The 21,758-nt window shown below is 49.5% G+C and overlaps 9 protein-coding genes across 9 annotated transcripts; 6 read left to right on the top strand and 3 right to left on the bottom strand.

Annotated features, from left to right (window-relative positions):
- Positions 1-1,065: 1,065 nt before the first annotated feature.
- Positions 1,066-1,798, top strand: FMAN_04123 (uncharacterized protein; the record flags this gene model as incomplete). The annotated part of the gene is made up of 2 exons (XM_041829203.1): positions 1,066-1,501; positions 1,551-1,798. 2 exons carry the CDS (start codon positions 1,066-1,068, stop codon positions 1,796-1,798), a joined length of 684 nt encoding a protein of 227 aa, XP_041679989.1.
- Positions 1,799-2,662: 864 nt separating this feature from the next.
- Positions 2,663-4,124, top strand: FMAN_04124 (uncharacterized protein; the record flags this gene model as incomplete). The annotated part of the gene is made up of 2 exons (XM_041829202.1): positions 2,663-2,903; positions 2,953-4,124. The coding sequence occupies 2 exons, from the start codon at positions 2,663-2,665 to the stop codon at positions 4,122-4,124; spliced, it is 1,413 nt and encodes a 470-aa protein (XP_041679988.1).
- A 1,891-nt stretch (positions 4,125-6,015) lies between these two features.
- On the top strand, positions 6,016-8,188 carry FMAN_04125 (putative alkaline phosphatase; the record flags this gene model as incomplete). Its single annotated transcript, XM_041829201.1, has 5 exons — positions 6,016-6,555; positions 6,612-6,796; positions 6,847-6,925; positions 6,974-7,647; positions 7,699-8,188. 5 exons carry the CDS (start codon positions 6,016-6,018, stop codon positions 8,186-8,188), a joined length of 1,968 nt encoding a protein of 655 aa, XP_041679987.1.
- Positions 8,189-8,631: 443 nt separating this feature from the next.
- On the bottom strand, positions 8,632-9,465 carry FMAN_04126 (uncharacterized protein; the record flags this gene model as incomplete). Its single annotated transcript, XM_041829200.1, has 1 exon — positions 8,632-9,465. One exon carries the CDS (start codon positions 9,463-9,465, stop codon positions 8,632-8,634), a length of 834 nt encoding a protein of 277 aa, XP_041679986.1.
- Positions 9,466-10,480: 1,015 nt separating this feature from the next.
- FMAN_04127 (uncharacterized protein) lies at positions 10,481-11,531 on the top strand (the record flags this gene model as incomplete). The annotated part of the gene is made up of 3 exons (XM_041829199.1): positions 10,481-10,586; positions 10,642-11,364; positions 11,422-11,531. 3 exons carry the CDS (start codon positions 10,481-10,483, stop codon positions 11,529-11,531), a joined length of 939 nt encoding a protein of 312 aa, XP_041679985.1.
- An 858-nt stretch (positions 11,532-12,389) lies between these two features.
- FMAN_04128 (uncharacterized protein) lies at positions 12,390-13,876 on the top strand (the record flags this gene model as incomplete). Its single annotated transcript, XM_041829197.1, has 4 exons — positions 12,390-12,503; positions 12,559-12,600; positions 12,647-13,368; positions 13,414-13,876. The coding sequence occupies 4 exons, from the start codon at positions 12,390-12,392 to the stop codon at positions 13,874-13,876; spliced, it is 1,341 nt and encodes a 446-aa protein (XP_041679984.1).
- A 59-nt stretch (positions 13,877-13,935) lies between these two features.
- Positions 13,936-16,741, bottom strand: FMAN_04129 (putative periodic tryptophan protein PWP2; the record flags this gene model as incomplete). The annotated part of the gene is made up of 3 exons (XM_041829196.1): positions 13,936-16,489; positions 16,552-16,664; positions 16,724-16,741. The coding sequence occupies 3 exons, from the start codon at positions 16,739-16,741 to the stop codon at positions 13,936-13,938; spliced, it is 2,685 nt and encodes an 894-aa protein (XP_041679983.1).
- A 742-nt stretch (positions 16,742-17,483) lies between these two features.
- On the top strand, positions 17,484-18,847 carry FMAN_04130 (putative cell division control protein CDC12; the record flags this gene model as incomplete). The annotated part of the gene is made up of 4 exons (XM_041829195.1): positions 17,484-17,588; positions 17,690-17,852; positions 17,908-18,218; positions 18,269-18,847. 4 exons carry the CDS (start codon positions 17,484-17,486, stop codon positions 18,845-18,847), a joined length of 1,158 nt encoding a protein of 385 aa, XP_041679982.1.
- Positions 18,848-19,566: 719 nt separating this feature from the next.
- On the bottom strand, positions 19,567-21,080 carry FMAN_04131 (uncharacterized protein; the record flags this gene model as incomplete). Its single annotated transcript, XM_041829194.1, has 4 exons — positions 19,567-20,370; positions 20,421-20,703; positions 20,755-20,874; positions 20,932-21,080. 4 exons carry the CDS (start codon positions 21,078-21,080, stop codon positions 19,567-19,569), a joined length of 1,356 nt encoding a protein of 451 aa, XP_041679981.1.
- Between the last annotated feature and the right edge of the window lie 678 nt (positions 21,081-21,758).

Raw genomic sequence — 21,758 nt, 5'->3', positions numbered from 1 at the left:
CTCCGGAAGACCCGGTGCCGAAGGATGCAGTGGAAATGTGGAGAATGGGGAGCGCTTATCGATGTTGGTGTTTCGTGAGGATCCTATCGTGTCACACTTTTGTTTTCGTTTCCGACGTGAGTGCGGGGAGATACGAGACTGACGATAGGTGATGTTGAGTCGGTGATGGTTTGGCAATTCATACTGAGGTTTCAGGCCTAAAGCGTCTTTGTCCACTCAGTTACATCGTGTACCTCGATCGCTGAGACATGGGTGTCAGACGTAACCCTGGGGTATCGCTGTATCTAGCCGTGAAAGATTATGGCAACGATTGGTTGAGCATCAGCCCTGCGGCCCGGACGTACTGTGCCTAGTTCCCGTGAGACACCTCATGCGCTAAGAAGCAGGAACAGCGTGCGCCACTTTTACTGACCTTCAGTAAGTTGTATCAATGCACGCGACCAGACTCTGCCCGACACCTAAATGCTGTACAGTTCCTCAGTGACTGTATTATGGGCAAGGGCGTGTATTTCTAAGTCGGGGAGTTTATAATGGCAGATCTTGAAGTGACAGGGTGTCGCATGCACAACAGTTCAGTTGTTGCATCCACCCAAAGTCTCGGGAGTTTTCGAGTTTAATTGACGAGAAACTTACACAATTTCGTTTCACTTCGGTGTAACTTCTGCATCTTTATCGAGCCTTCTTAGGTCTTTGTTATTATTATGCTCAAAGCAGGCATCGCAGGTCGAGAAATAACAAGCAAACAAACAGACGGATGAATGGCATCGTATCATGGGTAATTTTGTAGGTCCTTGGGACTGCAGGCATTCCGAACAGTCGAGATGTCTCTACTACCTTTCGTTAACTTTTTATAGGATTAATGGTGGATACAACATCACCTCAGAATTGCAAAGTAACTTGCAGCTAAGTTCAAGATTGTTGGTTTGGTGCTCCAATAAATCTGTGCCCTGAATTGCCACCTGATCTTGATAAAAGCTGTCTTTTCCAGTGATATTTAAAGATATTCTCTTCTGCAGAACGTGTGATTTCCAACTTCATCATATCAATTATCACTCACCTAAAGACATGATTACCACTCTCCAGAAACCACTTTCTCAAAGTTGCGCCGTACTCTGTACCGGGGCTTCAGTATTCTCGAGATTATCTCGGTTCCATATCGCAAACCCCCTAGCACGTTTTCCAGAGCGCCAATGGCAGTATCAAGCCCGAGGACTACAAACACGTTATCGACCACCTCGAGTCATGTCACCCTTGCGTGTCCTATCAACGGATGAGAAACTTGACAAACTCATGGCCTCTGCAGCAAGATTCGAGAAGGAGTACAAAGCGGCTGGAAGTATCAAACAACGTCTTGCGGCCATTGATAAAGGAAACCCGGATATCGCCAAGTTTCGAAAGTCCCTTTTTCAGACTGCTGAGCTAGAAGATCTAGAGTCTTTTGCACGAAGGTTTAGCAAAGAACATGAGAATGAACTGAAGGAGGCTAGGTCGGATGGAGCCGGTAAGTAAACATAGCCTTCTGTATTAACTCTATACTAAGAATCTACTAGCGGGAGTTGTGGTTTTCCTGTTGTCCTTGTCCGGGATTATCTGGTTGGTCAGAGCCGCGATATCGTCTGTTTCTAAAGACGAGAAGGAGCCCACCAAGCCGGAACCTCGGAGCTTAGAGAAGGATTCTCCTCAGGCTGGCTCTACAAAGACTTATAGGAGGAATCCCAACAAAGTCGAGACGGAGGGACCTGAGATAAAATGCATGTGCCATCGCCCACTTGAGCTCGATAATACACGAGTGCTGTGACATCTGGTATCATGATGGGCCGCACACTCGGGATCAACCTCATAGAGTTTCGCATATGGATCATTCTTTCACTCCTGAGGTTTTAGGCCGGCACTGAAATCTCCCCACTCTTTTTTTTCTTTCTTGTTTGTAGATTATATACCCTCAACTCATTCTTTCCATGTAGTAGTCGCTTGGCCTAATAATAGACTTTGATCAAAGATACGTCTGAGCATCCCATGACTTTCTTTACTTTCGTGAGATTTCCAAGTAAAGAAAGCCGCGAAATATTACCACCTACGAATTGAGACTCTCTTTATCCTTGCATTTAGTAGATTCTCTCGTCTTGTTAAAGTACCTAGAGCCTTGATGTTGCTCATGGATGTTTTTCTTGGTGACCCTCAGAGGACAGCAAATTTTTCTAAGAGGTGGCCAAGGCGAAAAAGAAAGCTCATCGAAGTTTCAACTAATCTAAGATGAACTCACGTAAATCTATACTAGACTTACTTAGGCCGTTTAGGCCTGAGGATGAAAGTTGAAGATTGCTTACCTTCCATATTGTATCCACTTCACCATCAGTCTGGCTCTCCCACCTTTCCCATGCTATCCATTAGGCGTGAGTTTTCTTGAATTTCTGATTAATAATCAGGACACTGTATGCTACAAACTACTGTTAGTCTCTTTGACTATTCATTCAATTATCATCTACGTCCACTGATGCCGTTTATATCTATCGTCTTGACTGATGAGTTGACTTACATCGGTTTAACCTCGGAAGCAGAAGCACAGTGTATCAGTGCGCACTCACACTCCCCACATCTAGCCAATCCTTGCTGCAAATACTCACAAATTCCTTGTACAAACATACAAGCATCGCAAGTCAAGATGGCCAAACCTACATCAAAAGAATCAACACTAACAATGTTTGAACTACTAAAGCCTTCTGCAGCTGCAACTGAAGCTGGCGTTGCTCGGCTTGGTCGTCTAGCATTCGCTAGTAATCGAAGGATTATGCAGACACCAAACTACATCGCTGTTGCATCTCGAGGAGTTGTTCCTCACTTGACTCCAGACAATGTCGCCAAGCACACCACATTTGATGCCGCGTATCTAGCAATCGAGGACTGTATGAATATGGAATCTATTTTTGAGTGTTAGTCTAACTTTGAGGACAGTTCTTGAGAAATCACAACCTCCTGTTCTTCAGCTGCCCCCTGGTACACCAAGAAATCTTCAGAGCTTTACTGCTTTCCCTTCAGATCGAGCACTGATTCTCGGACCAAGACGGTTCCCAGCTGTGACAACACCTGTTGGAAACGGTGCTCATCATGTCAGCATTTTTACCTCTACCGGTTTCCGCAATCTCACTATCCCCGAGTTCGCTAAGACTATTGAACTCACTCAACCAGATATCGCCATTCCTCCAGCTGACCTCTTCCACTCCAGCTCAACACCGACGTCAAAACGTCAAATTCGCATGGTTGAGAGAACCGAAGAATGGGTTGATGAATTCTTTCATCTCTCGGACCCCAAGAGTCGTCTAAAAGAGATGGGTGTTTCCATCTTTGCTCCTGTATTGCCTGTAGAGTACCCTATACAGTGGGACTACTTGCGGTATCTTGCAGAAGACGTGCGAGATTGCCTCTCTGGTCTTGCAGTTTATGATGTTAACCTTGTTCCTGAACTGGCGAACTATCCCTCTCTTGGATCTCTGCCGCGGTTGTCATTTGGACCATCTAAGAGCCCCCAGGATATTCTGCGACAGATCGCTCTAGGTATCGATATATGCACGGTACCTTTCGCCAACACTGCCTCCGATGCAGGCATTGCCCTATCATTCACCTTCCCACCCCCCGAGTCCTCTGATATGCAGCCACTGGGTATCGATATGTGGTCAGAGGAGCATACGACATCCCTGCAGCCTCTACTGAACGGTTGCCAATGCTACACTTGCACCAAGCACCACCGGGCTTTCATTAAGCATCTACTGAACGCGAAGGAGATGTTGGGCTGGAATCTACTCCAAATCCACAATCATGCCATCCTCACTTCATTCTTCGAAGGCGTTCGAGCAGCTCTAAACGAGAGCGCCGAGAAGTTTGACGAGCTTCACAAGAAATTCTTGACTGTCTACGAGCCCGAGGTCCCTGCTGGAACTGGAGTGAGACCCCGAGCCAGGGGTTACCATTTCAAGAGCATAGCTGGTCAGGCTAAGATCAACGAGCCTAGCTGGCAAGCGTTTGATTCGGTCGATGCCAGTCCCCACCCCGAGGCCATTGCAGAACCTCTGGCAGCTGTCGATGGAACACTGCCCGTCGATGAGGTTGCACCGAGTTTGGAGAAGTGACGGAGCTAATGTAGAAAGCCGTTCCTGTCATGTCAGGTATGGTCGCTTCGAAGATGTTATTCCGACGATCTGGCTCGGCCCACCTTTGATGCATGTTGATCAAGAGAAGCTGTGATCTGGCCGGGCAGATTGGTGTTTGATCACCATGATTCCACTTGACGCAGTTGTCGATCTTATTACGGCTATAGTGGGCTTGTGTGACTTATAGAATAGAGCCTTAGGGAGTGCGCATATTTTGCTAGATTATTGGAACCGGAATAGACAGCGAAAACGGTCAATTCTAAAAATCCACCCGATTTTCCTGTGAACCAGCAACACCACAAAAGATAAGAAGAAGATCTGTTCACGTGCCGAGCGAGAGTACGCTCAAGAGTCTATCAACATACGACCATGAAAGTTTTTGCCGAGCCTCGTAAAATTGCAGGTCCAACCACTCAATGCCGAATTTGGAGCACGTTTCGGTGAGCCATATGAGGCAGCTCCGAGCGGAATTATACAGCTGGTCTTATCTTCATCAACAGTGTAGACAGTGCGTCTTTTTTTCTTTTTTTTCTTTTTTTTAATACCTGCCTTTAAGAACTAAGGGGATCAACTCATGGACTAATCAATGCCCTATCCAGATGCTTTCATAAACTTTGTCAACGGCGTCCTAAATTTATGATGAGATTGACAGAGTTTAGGCTGAAATACCACTGAGTCACCACAGTAGGCTTGCTACCTCGATACTCTGCAATTTTTCACCAGACACGCATAGTTCATGAACAAGAGCATCGGAGAGAAAGGTCACCAGTGGTAAGAGTGTTACGCCACCTACGCCGAGAAATCCACCGGAGACTTGGTACGACGTCAAGTAGCAATTCGGCCGACAAGGCCCGATCGAGTTATGCTAAGAAACAAGCTTGTCTGCAAAGTGGAATAAGAAGGATGAAGCTTTAAGCTTGAATGAAGCTAGCCAAGGCCTGCTCTCATGGATCTGGGGATCTGTGGAACTGCGGGAGCAGGGGTATAGGAGCCAATCGAACCTCACAATTCGCCCACGAGCGGCATCTGAGCTTCTGGAGAGAGCCACAGCCGAGAATCCCTGTCGTCTTTCTGCTCTGATCTCAGCTGCAACTGGTGCTCTCGGGTGAACCTGAACTGGGATATCATGAGCCGGGACGTGGCGTTCACGCTCGGTCAACGACTTGGGACAGGAAAAGACGAGCCAAGGATCGGGGGATGGGGATCGGAGATACAACCAACATGTCAACGGACGCTCATCATGGCACCTGGGTTACATGAGGGATCATGATTTGACCTGTTTCGACTAGCACCAACGGCGTCCATCGCCCTCCCCGCTGGTAATCCAACGATTTGAATCCATGATGCTCCGTAATAGAGAACTGGCAAGCATAAGTACTAGTTGCAGGGTCCCTTTGCAAGGAACGGGCCTGGCACGACTTAGACACGTGCTATAGTCCTCCATCATGAGGCGCCAATCCCTTCCGTGATGCAACACAGCAGATGCACTTTTTTCATCCCAACACACTGGATCTGCCCGTACTCTCTCTCGCCGATCTAAACCTGTCTCGGGCGTTTGTCCTGACCGTTTCCTGAGCTTAATTGGCCAGATGCAATGCGACGTTAGACCAAGATCAGTTCATCATAAGTCTCCTCAGCTTGTCCCACAGAGGAAGGCCAATTGTCTATCCGCGACATGGGATAGCTTCTCGGGGACGAATTTGTCTTCCGGGAGGTAACTATCCACGTGGGATCGGCGTCGACGGCTATAAAGCATGATGCCCTCTCTGAAAGTCTAACTTATCGAGCTCCCCTCTCAAGCTGCCTCAGCTCGCGCCAACCACCAGCTTCCGCTTCTCAATTCTTGGAAATTGGTTTCAGACTCACCAGAATGGTCAAAATCAATGCCATTGCCGCTCTCGCGGCTTCAATTGCTGCTGTGTCTGCTCAGACCTACCAGCGTCTCGGCACATGTCCCACTCTGGGCTGTGTTCTCCCCCCCGACCAGAGTGATTTCCTGCCTGGCCAGCTTTTCGATCTCCGTGTCGAGGTCCACGCTCCCGTCAACGGCTCCGAGGCTGCTCACAACGGAAAGCCTGATGAGAAGTTCACCGTGACCATCGCCAAGAAGGGCCAGAAGGCCAAGGACTTTGCAAAGGCCTTTGGCGTCAGCGAGCCCAAGCTCGAGACATGGAAGTTCAAGTGGTACGAGGATCTATTTGCCGAAGACGAGGACAAGCCCAGCATTGTCAACGTTGCCTCCAAGGTCTACCGCAAGATTGCCCTCTACGAGCCCGGCACGTACACCGTCACCCTGAACTACTACAACGGCGAGAAGACCACTGCCGAGTGGACTGTTCGCGAGCTTCAGCCTAAGCGAAAGGCCAAGAACGTCATCTTCTTCATTGGTGATGGCATGACCACCAACATGGTAAGCCAAATCACAATGTGAGAGGCTCGGCTTGCAGAAACTGACTGGTTTCACAGATCACTGCTGCTCGTCTGTTGGGACACAAGAGCATCAACGGAAAGTACCAGACTCTGATGAAGCTGGACGAGTTCCCCGTTCTCGGTCACCAGATGACCCATTCGATCGACAGCTACATCACCGACTCTGCCAACTCTGCCTCTGCTCTCTACACTGGCCACAAGAGCACTGTGAACGCCATGGGGTAAGCAAGCCATCGCATCACTTGAGATTGAAAGCTAACCACTCACTCAGTGTCTATGCTGATTCATCTCCCAACCCCTTCGATGACCCCAAGGTTGAGACCATTGTTGAGGTCTTCAAGCGTGTCTGGGTAAGTCTGTTCCGAATTGAGTTCACTTTCAAATTCTAATGGTGATAGGGCGGTGCTTGGGGCGCTGTTTCTACCGCTTTCCTTGCCGATGCTACCCCCATTGCTCTCAGTGGTCACACCCGTCTCCGAGGACAGTATGGTCCTTTGATCGACCAGGCTCTCAACGGCATGACCAACTACAGCTGGACCCAACACGGTGGCCCCGATGTCTTCTTCGGTGGCGGTGCTGAGAACTTCTTCGCCGGCAAGGGCTCTTACCAGGGCAAGGACTACTACAAGGAGTTCCAGAAGAAGGGTTACACCGTCTCTCTTAACAAGACCTCTCTCCTCAAGGCCGATAAGAGCAAGCGTGCTCTCGGTGTTTTCTGCCAGAGCAACCTCCCCGTCTGGCTCGACCGCAACGTCTACAAGGACAACCTCGAGGGCCGCGACAACAACCCTACCGGCGGTAAGGGTGATGCGTCTGATCTCCCTGGCCTCAAGGACATGACCCTCAAGGCTATTGACGTTCTTGCTACCCGTGGCAAGGACAAGGGCTTCTTCCTCATGTCTGAGGCTGCCTCTATCGACAAGCAGATGCACGCTCTTGACTACGACCGTGCCCTTGGTGATCTTCTCGAGCTTGACGACACTGTCCGTGCTACTGTTGAGAAGCTCAAGAAGCTCAACATCCTTGATGAGACCCTCATCATCGTCTCTGCTGATCACGGCCACGGTTTCGAGTAAGTAATCCTATTCCAATGGCTACGACATCAGATAGCTAACAATCGCAGTGTTTACGGTTCCGCCGACACTGAGTACCTCGCCCAACAGGAGGATGACCGTGACAAGCGCCGTGCCATCGGCACCTACGCTCAGTCTGGTGAGTCTCAGTACACCAAGAAGGCCAAGGGCATCAACTACGGAACTGGCGCCAACTTCCCTACCAACTGGGAGCCCCGATACGCCATCGCCGCTGGTGTCGCTGCCGTCCCTGACCACCGTGAGGACTACAAGGTCAAGAAGGCCGGTCCCCGCGAGGCTGCCGTCGAGCTCAAGGACGATGACTACTACGCCAACCCCGAGGACTCTCCCAAGGGCTTCCTCATCAATGGTACTATCAGCACCGATAACGCCCAGGGTGTTCACTCTCTCACCGATGTCCCTGTCTATGCTCTTGGTCCTTGCCAGGAGACTTTCAGTGGCACCTTCAACAATGTTGACATCTTTTACAAGATCGCCAACTGCCTTGGTCTTGCCCAGGGCAAGAAGCAGGGTTATTAGGAAATTACAGATCAGCGGCGGTGGTGGGCTTACGACGAGATGAACGAGTGATGTATAAGTTGGTAGATGATAGAGATGCAAGTGCTGCGAGGTGTAATAAGGGGACCTATTGAGCAATGAGCAATACGCATTTGAATATTCACAGATTTTTATTCATTCGCCTTTTGAATTCGAGCATATCTGGTTGTTAATTGTTACAGATTTCTTGTGATCTTCCTCGGGGCCCTCCCACTTTGACTCATGGGTTGGTTTTCTTACTGATAGTGAATTCCGAGGCAATTCCAGACTTTTTCTAAGTCGTCACTCATAAATCATAAATTCATAACCCTTCCTTCCATAATATTTCCCATATGATACACACGCGATGTGACCCGGCATTCGTCAAAACTTGGAATTGACCCTAGTCAGTAGAAGATCTGCTTGCCGATGTCATGAGGGGATAACTAGTCCGTTGTTTGAAGGCCAAGCTGATCAATCAGCGACATGACGCCGTTCATATCGGTAGTCTCTGGATCTTCATGATCTCTGGGACGGAGACAATCGCCGTTCAGCCAAATGGAGAGACGATCATGGTTGTGAGCACGCTTTCGAAGCTTCTGGATCTCAGGGCAGCAAACCCCCCCTGCGACAACGAGTTGGATGCTGGCGGTATGATGGCACATAGCGTCTAGGCGCTCAAGGTGGTTGGAAAAGAAACCTGGTCCTCCGGCGGTCATGATGCCTGCAAAACCAAGAGTGTTGAGCTCTGCAATGGCAGCTTCTGAGTCTCCACGTTCGGCGAAGTGGTCGAAAGCACGGTTGAAGACACAACCGAATGGCTTGGCCATTTCAATGAGATAGCGACAGTATGCAGAATGAATCACAATCTTGTTGCGAGAGTTCTCGGCTGTTTCCTCATGGCTACGCCTAACACATCCAAACACGAAAGAATCTCCGCGGATAGCATTCATGACGCCTGTTTCCTTGAGCTGGCGAATAGACTCGCTCATCTGGACGAGTTCATTGTTAGAGTAAACGTAGTCGTGAGACTCGCCGGGGCCAGAAGGGTTAGGAGCTCCACGGGGTCGAATGACGCAGCTGATTGGGATGTGGATCTTTCTTTTGAGATGACGAAGCTCCTGGGGGGATGGAGTCAGTCCGCCCACGGTAGAGGAGCCCTTTTGGCAGAGGAGAAGACGCTTTGCACCAAAGTTGGCGGCTCTGAGAGCGTTGTGGGGGCCATAGACTGTGACCTCAAGAGGGATCTGTCGTGGGTATTTAGCTGGCAGAGGAGGCATCTTGAATCAGTTGAGGTTGGTTGGTTGATTTTGGTTTGAGGACACCGTCAGGTCAGATGGAGATGGAGATGGATGACAGGTGAGAGTTTGTGATGCTCTGAAGATGAAGCAGCCCAAGGACGATATCGGCGGAGAAGTGAAGGAGTCATATTGATCAGCTGAGAGTATTCGCTTGTCAGGTGATGATGATGCCATTGTAAACTCCCTGTTTCAGCAGTGAAGCACAGCTCATACCGGAGTTGATGGTGACTGCCATGTTGAATCATCGAACGAGATGTTGAAGGACTCGTTTTGTTGCCAATGGTCCCCACCCAGCAACGGCACGTATACGCAGATTAATTCAATGAATAACAATTCTCAGTACCTTTTCTAATCCTTCTTCAAAAATATAGACTTCTACCAGATGGCGCCCGTGATAGATTCGTTGGTGTTGGCGTTGGCGTTGCCTTGTCAAACAAAGCCCGGCTGTTCAGACCTCGCCTCATCCCACCACGGTACGTAAATGGAAATCAATTAAACGCCCCTCGGCCAAGGATACCCCGCTAAGATTGCACCGCAGTGGAGCATCTAACCCCTGTAAAGAATCACAGAGCTTCTATTTACAGTGGAGCAAGGCAACGACTAGACCACTAATGCCCGGCGTTTCTACAATGTTTTTAGGGGACCTGCAGAGGCAAAAAAAATTACCGTGAAAAAACAGGGGTCCCTCGGCGCGGGAGCCAATGACATCAGCGAGAACCCCACCTCGAGAAAAAAAAAAATGTTGATTTTCACCGCTGAGGAGCTTTCATTAGTATGGAGGTAGCTTGAGATGAGATTTTTTTCAATGGGTGCGGGCAGAGCTTTTAGTAAATAAATAAAGCACCTCTACACCGATCTTCCTCGTCCCTCTCTCCTCTTTCACATCTTTCACTTTTTTTTTCTGTTCTTTTATACTCTACAAGATACCCCTCAGTTTCTCTCGTTATATCGAGTGATTTGAATGCATCCTGATTCTTTCAAGTTAAAGTTCAAAATGTCTGCCGGAGATATGCACGACGAGCAGGTCAAGGAGGCCCTCATCACCTATGAGAAGCTCCAGGCCATCGAGGATGACTTCGAGGATGTTGAGCTCGAGATCCGTAAGTCAACTCTTATCTCTGTCTCGCATCGCAGAAACCGTACTAACAGCAGCAGTCCGTCAGCAGGATAAGCTCACCAAGGACCTCTACGTCAAGCGCCAAGAGGTCATCGCCAACATCCCCCAGTTCTGGCCCCTCGTTTTCGAGCAGTCCCCTCCCGAGGTCGATGAGTACATCCAGCCCAGCGACTCCGAGCTCCTCCTCAACGCCCTGACCGGCCTCTCCGTTGAGCGCTTCGAGCTCCCCAACGGTGACCCTCGCTCCATCTCCCTCAAGTGGGAGTTCAAGGAGAACGACTGGTTTGAGGACAAGGTTCTCGAGAAGAAGTTCTACTGGCGCTTCCACAAGGACGGCTGGGCCGGTCTCGTTTCTGAGCCCGTCGACATCAAGTGGAAGGAGGGCAAGGATCTGACCAACGGTATGCTCGGCCTCGCCAAGAAGGTCTACGATGAGGAGAAGGCTGGCAAGAAGCTCGGCGAGACCGAGGCCTCCAAGAAGCTCCTCAAGCTCATGGAGGAGACCGGCATGGGAGGTGTCAGCTTCTTCTGCTGGTTCGGCTTCCGTGGCCGCAAGGTCAGCCCCGAGGAGTCTGAGGAGGGCCGCAAGCTCGAGGAGGAGAAGCGCAAGGCCCGCAAGGAGGGCAAGTACGATGAGGATGATGATGACATGGACGAGGACGACGATGATGATGAGTACGAGTATGAGATCTTCCCCACCGCCGATGATCTCGCCGTTTTCATCGCCGAGGATCTGTGGCCCGGTGCCATCAAGTACTTCAGTATGTACCTCTCACAGCGTGAAGCAGAGACAGTTCAGGTTTAACAAGCAATACTAGCCAACGCCCAAGAGGCCGATGATATCCCCAGCGACCTCGAGTTCGAGGAGATGGACGAAGATGACTCTGATGACGATGAGGCCCCTGCCCTGAAGAAGCGTAAGGCCTAAACCGTCCAATGTTTTTGTTTTGTTTTTGTTTTCATGATGATCTAATTTTTCTCCTGGTAAAGAATAGACTAAGGCACGCGGATGAAATGACGGCTACGAAAAACGGTTATGGGATCAGGAAAATGGGTTGGATCTATCGATTGGGTTTTCGGTAGATAACGAAATAAAAGGATCGAATCTATCAGCAGTTTCTTGAGTATTTATGTGATAATATGACAGAGTGAAATGATGTCGCACGCGGCTCTAAATTACTTTTGCCATGGGTAATCTTGAAACTTTCACAGGACGGCCTTATCAGTAGAAGACGTGAATATCCTTCACGCTTGGTGAAGCATGATTCTGGATAATTCCGCTCATGCAAAAACATATGAACCTCATCAGATGGCTGATTCTACTCATTAATTGGTGATGTCTCTCTTTTTACAGGTCGTAAAAAGAGCGGGGCATGACACCCTCTGATGATGTCAAGTGATGGAAATCCGGGGTAATTAGCTTCCTCTTTGTGACTGTTGATCTTGTAAACGGGAAATAAATAAACACGATACTACGTCAATCCAGCAAATGATTCCAAAGAGTTACTAATTCGGGCTTATCCAAGAACTCCCCGCTCAAAGTCAAAGTGCGAGGTCCGAAATCTGATTATCTCAGGTTGGTCCGGTCTTCATTTGTCATCCCACCTTGTTTGTATGTGATATCATCGTCACCCAGGTGTGCATCACGTATTGTAACATTTCAAAAGGGCTATATTTCTCTGCGCTATCTGTAACCAGATTCAAATACCTTGTAGTCCCCCCCATGTTGGCGATATCGAGTTTGAGAGTCTTTGCTAGACCTACTACAAGAATACGATACTCAACAATGGCGACTCCTTTCAAGATTCAGCTGGAACCCCAGAACTCGGGGCTGTTGGGGATGAAGCTTGGCCAGATTGAGGCCTCAAAGGCGACTGATCTGCTGCAGAAGGATCTAGAGGTAGCCTGAACTGAGTCAGCGCTGTGTATCAAGTCAAAGGACTAACACAGATCAGAACCATCATGTCTTCTTCAACGAATCTGGCTTCCACGACCATGTAAATGCCCTTATAAAGGCTTCTCATATTTTGCTAACGACATTAGATTGTTCATCAAGTCTTAACTTTGTACGGTACCGGCGCAACCACAAAGGATCTGGACACAGCCTATAACGCCAACAAGACATATCAGCTTAGGGCCATGAAACCAAAGCCTGATGTCGTTGATAAACTGGAACACGGCTCAGACTGGTCAGAATATCTTGGCAAAGGTCGAAATTATGCTACATTCTTTCGTTTCTTCCAGGATGAAATCGAAAGAATCGGATGGCAGGGCACACTCAAAGAGTATCTCTTCAAAGACGATGCACGAGGTCGCGACATGCAAAGCCGTCTATTTGCCGGTATCCTTCACCCGCTTATTCAGTTGCTGTATGGCATGGAGTGGTCACAGCCCATGATCATCGCTTCAGCTCTTGCACAGACTGCTGTTCATCGAGACGACTATAAAGAGTTCCTCACAGCCGCTGCTGGAAGGGCTCAAGCTTCCGATGCGCCACCAAAGATGAAGACCATCGGAGGCCTTTATGAAGACGTCATAAAGAATGACAAACTTCGAACAAGCTCGCATTGGGATGATTCCAATCGGATCTTTGATGGTGTGTTCACGAGGGCAAAGGATGATATGATCACATTGGCTGCGAGAGTGAGGATTAATGAGGAGGAGCTAGACGAAAAGATTGCCGAGATGGTGCATCATTCTGCTTTCGTTGCTTCAGCTGCTGCGTTTCATCCGCCTCATGCTCCAAGATTCGAATTTATTCTCATGCAAGTCTCTCCTTTCCACACTGACCACATTGCTAACTGAAACAGGCATCACATAACATCGACACCATTCTTCCTCTCCCTAAAAGAACAGTCCTGGATTCCGGAATCAACCAAGGCGCGCTTCTTGGAGAACAAAATCCGTATGGATCTCCTACAGTACATCGCTCGTGGCTCGCCAGCTCTTCACGGCGATTTGCTCCGTGGCTATAAGCCCAAGGATGGAGATAATCTGGTGGGTAAGCCAGAAGATCTATTCCCGAGGATTCACAAGGTTGTGGACGATGGACACACTGTCAAGTTGGCCAGGGCATTGATGCTGGCGCAAAGAGTTACAAAACCGTATGAGAACAAGGAGTGGGTGAAGATCAAGGGAGATGACGAGTGGTTGAGGGCTGTGTACCTGTTGCTGGATGCCAATGAGGAAGCTGATAGGCAGGGAGGTACAATGTGGGTTAGGTCTTCAGGGTTCGATGAAGCTTGGGAGGAGATTCCCAAGGCTAAGATGTAAGACAACGGAGACTAAAGGCTTGTATGATATGCATGGGTATTATGAATCGTATTTACCGTCTATTCTAAACCAATCCATTCATCAGATCCCGCCTCAGACTGCTCATCTCCGTCAACATCCATAAGCTTCACATCCACAGTTTTGCCACTTTCTAATGCCTTGACATCCTTCTTCCCAGACTTATCCTCCGCTTGACCCAACAAATAATCAACCATGTACACGTTTTCGTCGGCAAGTCTCCTAATCTCATCCCTCATCTTGGATACAGCTCGCGCAACGACTCTTAGTTCAATATCGGCCTTAGCACGGTTTGCCGAGAGCCAAGCTCCGTGTTTGTCAACGATAGCCTTGATCCAGACGAGACAGAACTCGATGTGGGGTGACTCCTCGGTCTGGGCGGCGACGAAACGGAGAAGACGAGAAACATAAACGGTAGGGAGGTCGGCAACCACGAGAGGAATTTCGGCGGAGGGGATAGCTTGGAAGACTCGTTTGATCAGACCAGCTTCGTTGAGGCGGAAGGCCATGACGAGTGCCTTGAGGTAATCTTGCTCTGTCTCGAGAACAGCGAGTGTTGAGGCAGGGGTGATCTCCATGTTCAGGTCAAAAGGGTCGAACTGGATGTCCTGATCCAAACTATAGATCAAAAGACCTTCTGTAGAGGCAGCACAGAATGCAGTGCCTGCAGGTGAGAAACCAATGCCTGTCACACGCACCTCAGGGACCTTCCTTCGTGCTGAAGGATCGCCCCGTTTTGATCCTGGCAACGAGCTATCCACGCGGTCTTCGCGGTCCGAGGCTTCTTGATCGTCGAGGTCTCCAGCAGGGCCGGCTTCAGTCAATAACTTGCTGTTGAGGAATTCCTGGGTACCGGAGAGGGAAAGGTTGACGCTGACAGTGTACTTCTTCAGCAGCACCATGGTTGTCACGGAGTACAAGCAGATGTACTTGCTGTTTCCGCCAGCCAAGAGACAGCTGCCATCAGCGCTATATCGAATTGTGTTAAAGCTCTTTGTGCCGGCCATGTTGGCCGCTGTTCGGCGATCTGTGAGTTTTCGTCCTCCTGAAACATCTCTTCGTCCATCCACTCCAGAAGTCTGCTCTGCATCTGTTACCGACCAGAAAGTAAGCTGGCCATCTAATGTTGAGATGGCAAGTTGCAAAGAATCTGGACGAACAGCAATATCGAGAACATCGGCCTGGAGCTGCAGGGGCTCGCTGGTCTGTGTCCGGCTGAAGATAGACCAGATACGGGCTGTGCGGTCCCAAGAACCACTGATAAGTGAGTCACCATTGGGTGTGAATGCCAGGGACGAGACAGGGCCCTCGTGGCCCGATAGCTGATCAAGAAGTTGGCCTGTCTGGACGGACCAAATGTGAATGTCGAAGGAATCGAGAGATCCAGCAGCTACGACTTCGCCGCTGGGGTCAACAGCCATGCATGAGAATGACAGTCTCGTAGGTGCTGTGAAAGTTCGGAAGTTTCGGTACCGGATTAAATCCCAGGCTCGAATAGATCCATCCAGACTCGATGTGAAGAGAACATTACCCTTCTTGGCAAACTCGCAAGCTGTAACGCCGCTAGTATGCTCAGTGAAGGTAACTACACAGAAGCCTGACTGAATATCCCAGACCTTAATCTTTCCGTCGTCGGCAGTGGTGATGATGCGCTGGCCGTCAGGTGAGTAGACCAGGGCGTTCATGGCATCGAAATGGCCCTGCTGTTTAAGAATGTAAGATTCAGACTGCCACTCCCATACAAGTAATTGTCCCAGCTTGGACGCACCAAACGCCAACCATTCGCCACTTTTGTTGATGGTGACAAAGTCGATATCGTTTTGCGAGATGCTCAGCTTGTGGATCATGTTGAAGTCGGGCATCTCGTACAGGCCAAATAGACCGTTAGAGAAACCAGCAACCAGGAGATTCGTCTCAGGGTGGAAAGCAGCGCATCGCACATGAGCGCTTCCCTGCATGAAGTAGTGCCGTTGGACAATGCGCCATCGCATATCTGAATCATCATCGTCATCATCCATCTTGTCGTCATCCTTAATACGGTTGATAGGCTTAACATATTGCCAATCAAAGACGGCGCCATCCTTGCTAACAGTGTAAATCATCTCCTGATTTTCTGAAAACCAAGCGCCAATGACAGCCTGTTTATGGCCTGAGAGCACTGTTGGGGTGAAACCCTCCTCAGGGTTCAAACTCCATATCCGCGCCGTGAGATCCTTGGAGGTTGTGAGAAAGAATCGTGAATCGCTAGACCACTCAATGTGGCTGACAGTATCAAAATGGCCGGTATGTGTGTGGTAGCGAACGAAAGGAGCAAATTCGAGTTCACTCTCGGCAGAAGCATCGGGGGTTGAGGGGACGTGCCAGACCTCAATTTTGCGGCCCAGTCCCACGGCGAAGTGTCGACCAGATGGCGAGAATGAAAGCGCTGTGACGGAAGACCGGAAGGAGAAGTGGTATATGGATATCCTTCGGGGGACATTGGTCAAGATCGCGTGTCCATCTTCGTCAATGGAGAGGAGAAGGTTGCCGCGCGGTGTAAGTCCAATACGGGCGATGTTTTTTCGATGAGCGAACGGGAGGGTATATGATTTGTTTCTGGGGAGCAATTAGTTTTCGCCCTTTCATTCTGCAGTTCAGACCGGCTTAAAGTAACTTACTCTACCAGATTAAAGACAGTCACTCTGTTGCCGACTGGCGAGAAAAGATGGGTGCCATCGGGGCTATAGAGCAGATTGCCCTGGCAGTAAACAGTGCCCAGCAAGTTCGAGAACTATATTTATAAGTCAACACATCGTACCGAAGCCGGAGCCATGTCGTTGCCATCCTTACCTTGAAATCGGTCTTCATTATTGTCTGCAGGTCATAGCCATGATGCTTCTAAACATCAAATCGCAAACCCGCCAAAAATTCATCGTTGCGCCTTATCGATAAGAGCCAATTTTTTGCGACCGTCGGCAATGGAGTTATTCCGAGACAACCTGCCACGAGAATTCCATTGTGGCTGGCCCTCTGGGAACCAGAAAACATCTTACGCTAAGCTGAAGTGCCAAAAATACCTAGGTAGTCTAATACCCAGTACTTGTACGCTAAGCTATACTAAGCTACACTACATTTACCCAGTTCTTTTGTCACTTAGGATAATGGACGTACTCTTTTTGGCTCCCCTCGACTGGCTCGTGGCCAAAGCTCAAGGGACCAATGCAAGCTAGGGGCAGTGGCTGTTTACTCGATCTTACATAGCAAGACCCGTTTTGTTTGGCAGTTGCCCTTGCTGCCCCGTGTCCACTAGCCACTGTCCACTCACGGTACCGTGTCAACGCTAGCCTATCAGAAGCAAGCGTCCCTGGCAGTTGCTTTAGGGGGAAAGGGCAGGAAATTCGTTCCAATTCCCCTGAACTCAGGCAAGCATGAGCTGTCCCTAAACCTCCCTCTCCACCTTGAACCTTTGCACTCGTTCGACCTTCATCGCGATATCGCAGTCGCTTGTTGTCTTGTATTGCATTGTCTTTGTTTTCAAGTCGTGTTTTACGCTACAGATCCTCTTCTAATTCAACCTTTATCTTCCCATACCCAACTCAACAACTTCAAGATGGCTTCTGCAGCTGCCGAGAACGCTTCACCGATTGGTATTGCCAATCTGCCCAACCAGCGACACAAGATTGTCGCGAAGCGTGGCGCCGGTTTCACTATTATGGTACGCTTCTAAGCAATCAACTCACTCATTTTGCATTGCTATATGTACATAGCAAGGCACATCGGGATCTTCTGAACTTTTGCTCACCGCATCATGTCTAGGTTGCTGGCGAGTCTGGTCTGGGCAAGACTACCTTCATCAACACCCTTTTCTCTACCACCATCAAGAACTATGCCGACCACAAGCGCCGCCACCAGAAGCAGGTTGATAAGACTGTCGAGATCGAGATTACCAAGGCCGAGCTTGAGGAGAAGTTCTTCAAGGGTATAGCTCTGAATGAAGCACGCTGTTACTCAACCCTCGCTAACACCCCTTTCAGTCCGACTGACCGTTATCGATACACCCGGATTCGGCGACTACGTTAACAACCGCGATTCTTGGATGCCCATTATCGAGTTCCTCGACGACCAGCACGAGTCTTACATGCTTCAGGAGCAACAGCCCCGCCGCCAGGACAAGATCGACCTTCGTGTCCATGCCTGCCTTTACTTCATCCGCCCTACCGGCCACACCCTCAAGCCTCTCGATATTGAGGTCATGAAGCGTCTCTGCTCGCGTGTGAACCTTATCCCCGTTATCGCCAAGGCTGACACCCTCAGCCCCGCCGACCTGGCCAAGTTCAAGCAGCGCGTAAGTAATTATGCATTGAGTTCACAGCCCCCGATTCTAACTCTATCTAGATTGTCTCTGTCATTGAAGCCCAGAACATCAAGATCTACCAGCCCCCGATCGAGGAGGACGATGAGGCTGCTGCTCAGCATGCCCGCAGCCTTATGAACGCCATGCCTTTCGCTGTTATCGGCTCCGAGAAGGACGTCAAGACCGGCGATGGCCGTATTGTCAAGGGCCGACAGTACTCTTGGGGTGTTGCCGAGGTTGAGAATGAGGACCATTGCGATTTCAAGAAGCTCCGCTCTATCCTGATCCGAACACACATGCTCGACCTTATTCACACCACCGAGGAGTTGCACTACGAGGCTTACCGCGCTCAGCAGATGGAGACCCGCAAGTTCGGCGAGGCTCGTCCCCGAAAGCTCGACAACCCCAAGTTCAAGGAAGAGGAGGAGGCTCTCCGAAAGCGTTTCACCGAGCAGGTCAAGATCGAGGAACAACGATTCCGCCAATGGGAGCAGAAGCTCATCTCCGAGCGCGACCGTCTCAACAAGGATCTCGAGCAAACCCATGCTCAGATCAAGCAGCTCGAGCAAGAGCTGGAGCAGATGCAGGGCAGCGCTGTCCGCAGCCACGGTCGCCGCTAAACGATTTCGAGCACCCCTTTATGCACACTTGCTTGGCTGCAGTTGGACAGTCATTTCTTCAAGTTTCTTTTACCCGGAGCTCCGTTTGGGGTTTGGAGTTGAAAAATGAAAGGTCCGAAGAATACCACAAGAAGACAGGAGAGGGACCACGGGTTCATGGATACATTTGCTCGCTCTTCCCTGCAGAGGTCAAGGAGGAGCTGCCCTTGCCAGGATTTGTTATCATGGCCGCGGCATGTTGTGTAGGAGTTATGATTCCCTCCCCATGATTTTGTTTGTTCTTGGTTGCTATGCCGGCAACTCATACCCACAAGTACGAGACGCCTTTGAAGCGAACAAGACGTATGGAGAAAGCCTTGATAGTCTTGCCCTTTTTTATTACAACCTTTTACTAGAGCCCTTTCTCTCAGCTAGGCACATTTTAGTTTCGATGTAATTTCAATCACAACATTTTATGATACCAGTTTGAGATTCGAAGGTTTCAACCAATTGCATGAACCCTTTGGCTGCCATCCAATATTCCATGAAGTGTTGCAACAGTCCCATTAACCAAATGTGAACCGGGGGAAACAGCCACCAAACTCCATGCTCTAAGCCAAGCTGACCGAATTCATAACCAAAAAGAAATACATTGTCCTCTGAGTACAATATCGAAATCACTACAGGTTTCAAGTCAACCTCAGTCTTTCCGTCTAGGACATTACCCCAGACCCCCAGTGCTATAAGGCGTCCATGCTGGCCCGCGTCGTCAGTTGCTCGTTCTTATTACCAAGTCGCGAAATCTGCAGGAAGACATCCGTTCCGTAGCCCTCGAGGCTATGCAAGTCAAGATTTCCAGCCCAGTACTCTGCATAGACACGGCTCAGAGGCAACCCCATGCCGAGACGCAGGTTAGGCGGCCGACTGGTGAGAGACGATAACGAACTTTGATATGGGGGTGCTTTCAAATCTGCACGCCCCAATTCCTCCTCTACGTGAAGCTCCTGCATCGTTGCTGCCATCTTAGGTACCTGCGCAAGATTCTCGAGACGTCTTTGACTTTGCGGACCCTTACTGAAAGACCAGAGATGTGGCAGTTCAGCACGAGGGATACCGCCACCACGGTCGCAGATGCGGATAATAACATGTTGCTGGTTCTCGCAGATGGTTATCTCCACAGGAGGGGGCTTCACACTGTCAGGGTCCGAATGGATCCTCTGATGTCGATCAATGACGGCCTGGACAGAGTTGCGGAGGAGCTCGCCGATGATGTACTCGAGATGGCTTAGAATGTATGGAAAAGAGGCATCGAGATGGCCATCAACCGTGATTTCGGGAATCTGAACGTCAGGGCCATTCGTTGTGCGGGCAAGAATAGTGATGGCTTTGGAACAGCGCTCGACAACATCTTTAGCATAACATTTAATAAACACTTCGCCGATGAAGTCGGATTCGGAAAGTTTGGCTCCGGGAGAGAAGTTGGGGGAGTTGTAGGTTTCTGTTAGTGAAAGATGCTGCTCGGCGATGACACGTCTAGAAATGCGCTGTTCCATGTCAGTAAATCACCAAAGTCGTATAAGAATGGACACCCTACCGATCTAAGAATGGTGTTCATGAAGTTATCCAGATCTTGGGGACTCATGAGACCACCGCATTCTAGGATTCCCATAGCAAGCTTCGGTATCACAGTCAAGTGGCCCTTTAGATTATGGCTAATGAGTTCGCACAGCTTGTCGTTGTCCTCCAATGTTTTAACCTCTTTCACTTTGCGAAATGTATCGAAGGCATGGTAGTACAGGTCGTAAACCTCTTTGATATGTGGGTTCATAGTAACGACATAGGGTAAACGTTGCATATCTCGGATTCGGTGCGCAATTCTAATCACATGTCAGATCTCTTTATTCTCTGTGAAGCTTCTCGAGACTTACCGCGTAGGTAGTTCGGTGCGAACATAGTTAGCCGAGCTTATCAGACGAGATTCTGTAAGAGACCGGCCAAAAACCATAAGCTGGCGGAGACTGATAGGACGGGCTTCTTTCGCGACCCAGCTGGAGGTATCATGAGTTAGCTTTTGGAACCAGAAGTCATAGAAGAAAATTGCATACTCGTCAAGAATTGAAACAGGACGCCATGATGCGTTTGTACCAGCGCGAAACTGAAAGTTCGTATAGGAGGTACGGGGAATATTCGCCAGGTAAGGGCGCGGATCTGTCAGTTTACATCGCCTGCTCTGTCGCAGGGCGATGGGTGGCATGTCGTCACAGGCACATGCGAGAATGAATCGAAGTCAGTATTAGTTGATCCGTTAAGCCCAATCCGTTGGCATGAGTATAGAGTGCGCTTTCAGACGATGCTCTGCGTTTGAAAGAGGAGAGTATAGATGGTAGGAGGGAGAGGAGGACAGTATGCATACGCCGTCTCGGTGGGAAGGAAGCTTTGGGCGAGTGACTCGATACCTACTGCCCAGGAACGGGATTGGAGTTTTACCCCACATCTTGTTGGCGATACCGGCCCGCCCAAAATGGTGGGTTGCAGGAAGGAGGAGAGGTTTCCATTTGGGTTTATCCCGGCTACGGCTGAGTTCTGAGGCTGATAAGCCCAGCACAAGCTGTGAAGCTGTAGATGGGGCTGTTTGAGATTTGTGATTATTGATCTTCAGGAATCATGTCCATGACAGCCCGTCATCTGTCTTGTTGTATGAATCTAGGGTAGCTTCCTGGGTCTACCAGGGTGGCTGTGGCGTCTGATTGTTGCATTGTGGCAATGAGCTGTAACGGCCTGTGGGTATTTCATGTCTCTGTAGTCTGAATATCTGTCCCAACATGGCGTAAAGGGAAATAACAAGTCTTGTTTCATCAAGTACAAGGTTTGTCCTTTTAGGGGAAGCATGCTGACGTACACTTTGTCAATTTAAACTGTTGCTTCAAAGTAC

This window comes from Fusarium mangiferae, assembly GCF_900044065.1.
Source record: "Fusarium mangiferae strain MRC7560 genome assembly, contig: FMAN_scaffold003, whole genome shotgun sequence".
Taxonomy (NCBI): domain Eukaryota; kingdom Fungi; phylum Ascomycota; class Sordariomycetes; order Hypocreales; family Nectriaceae; genus Fusarium; species Fusarium mangiferae.
This window is presented reverse-complemented; position numbering and strand designations above follow the sequence as displayed.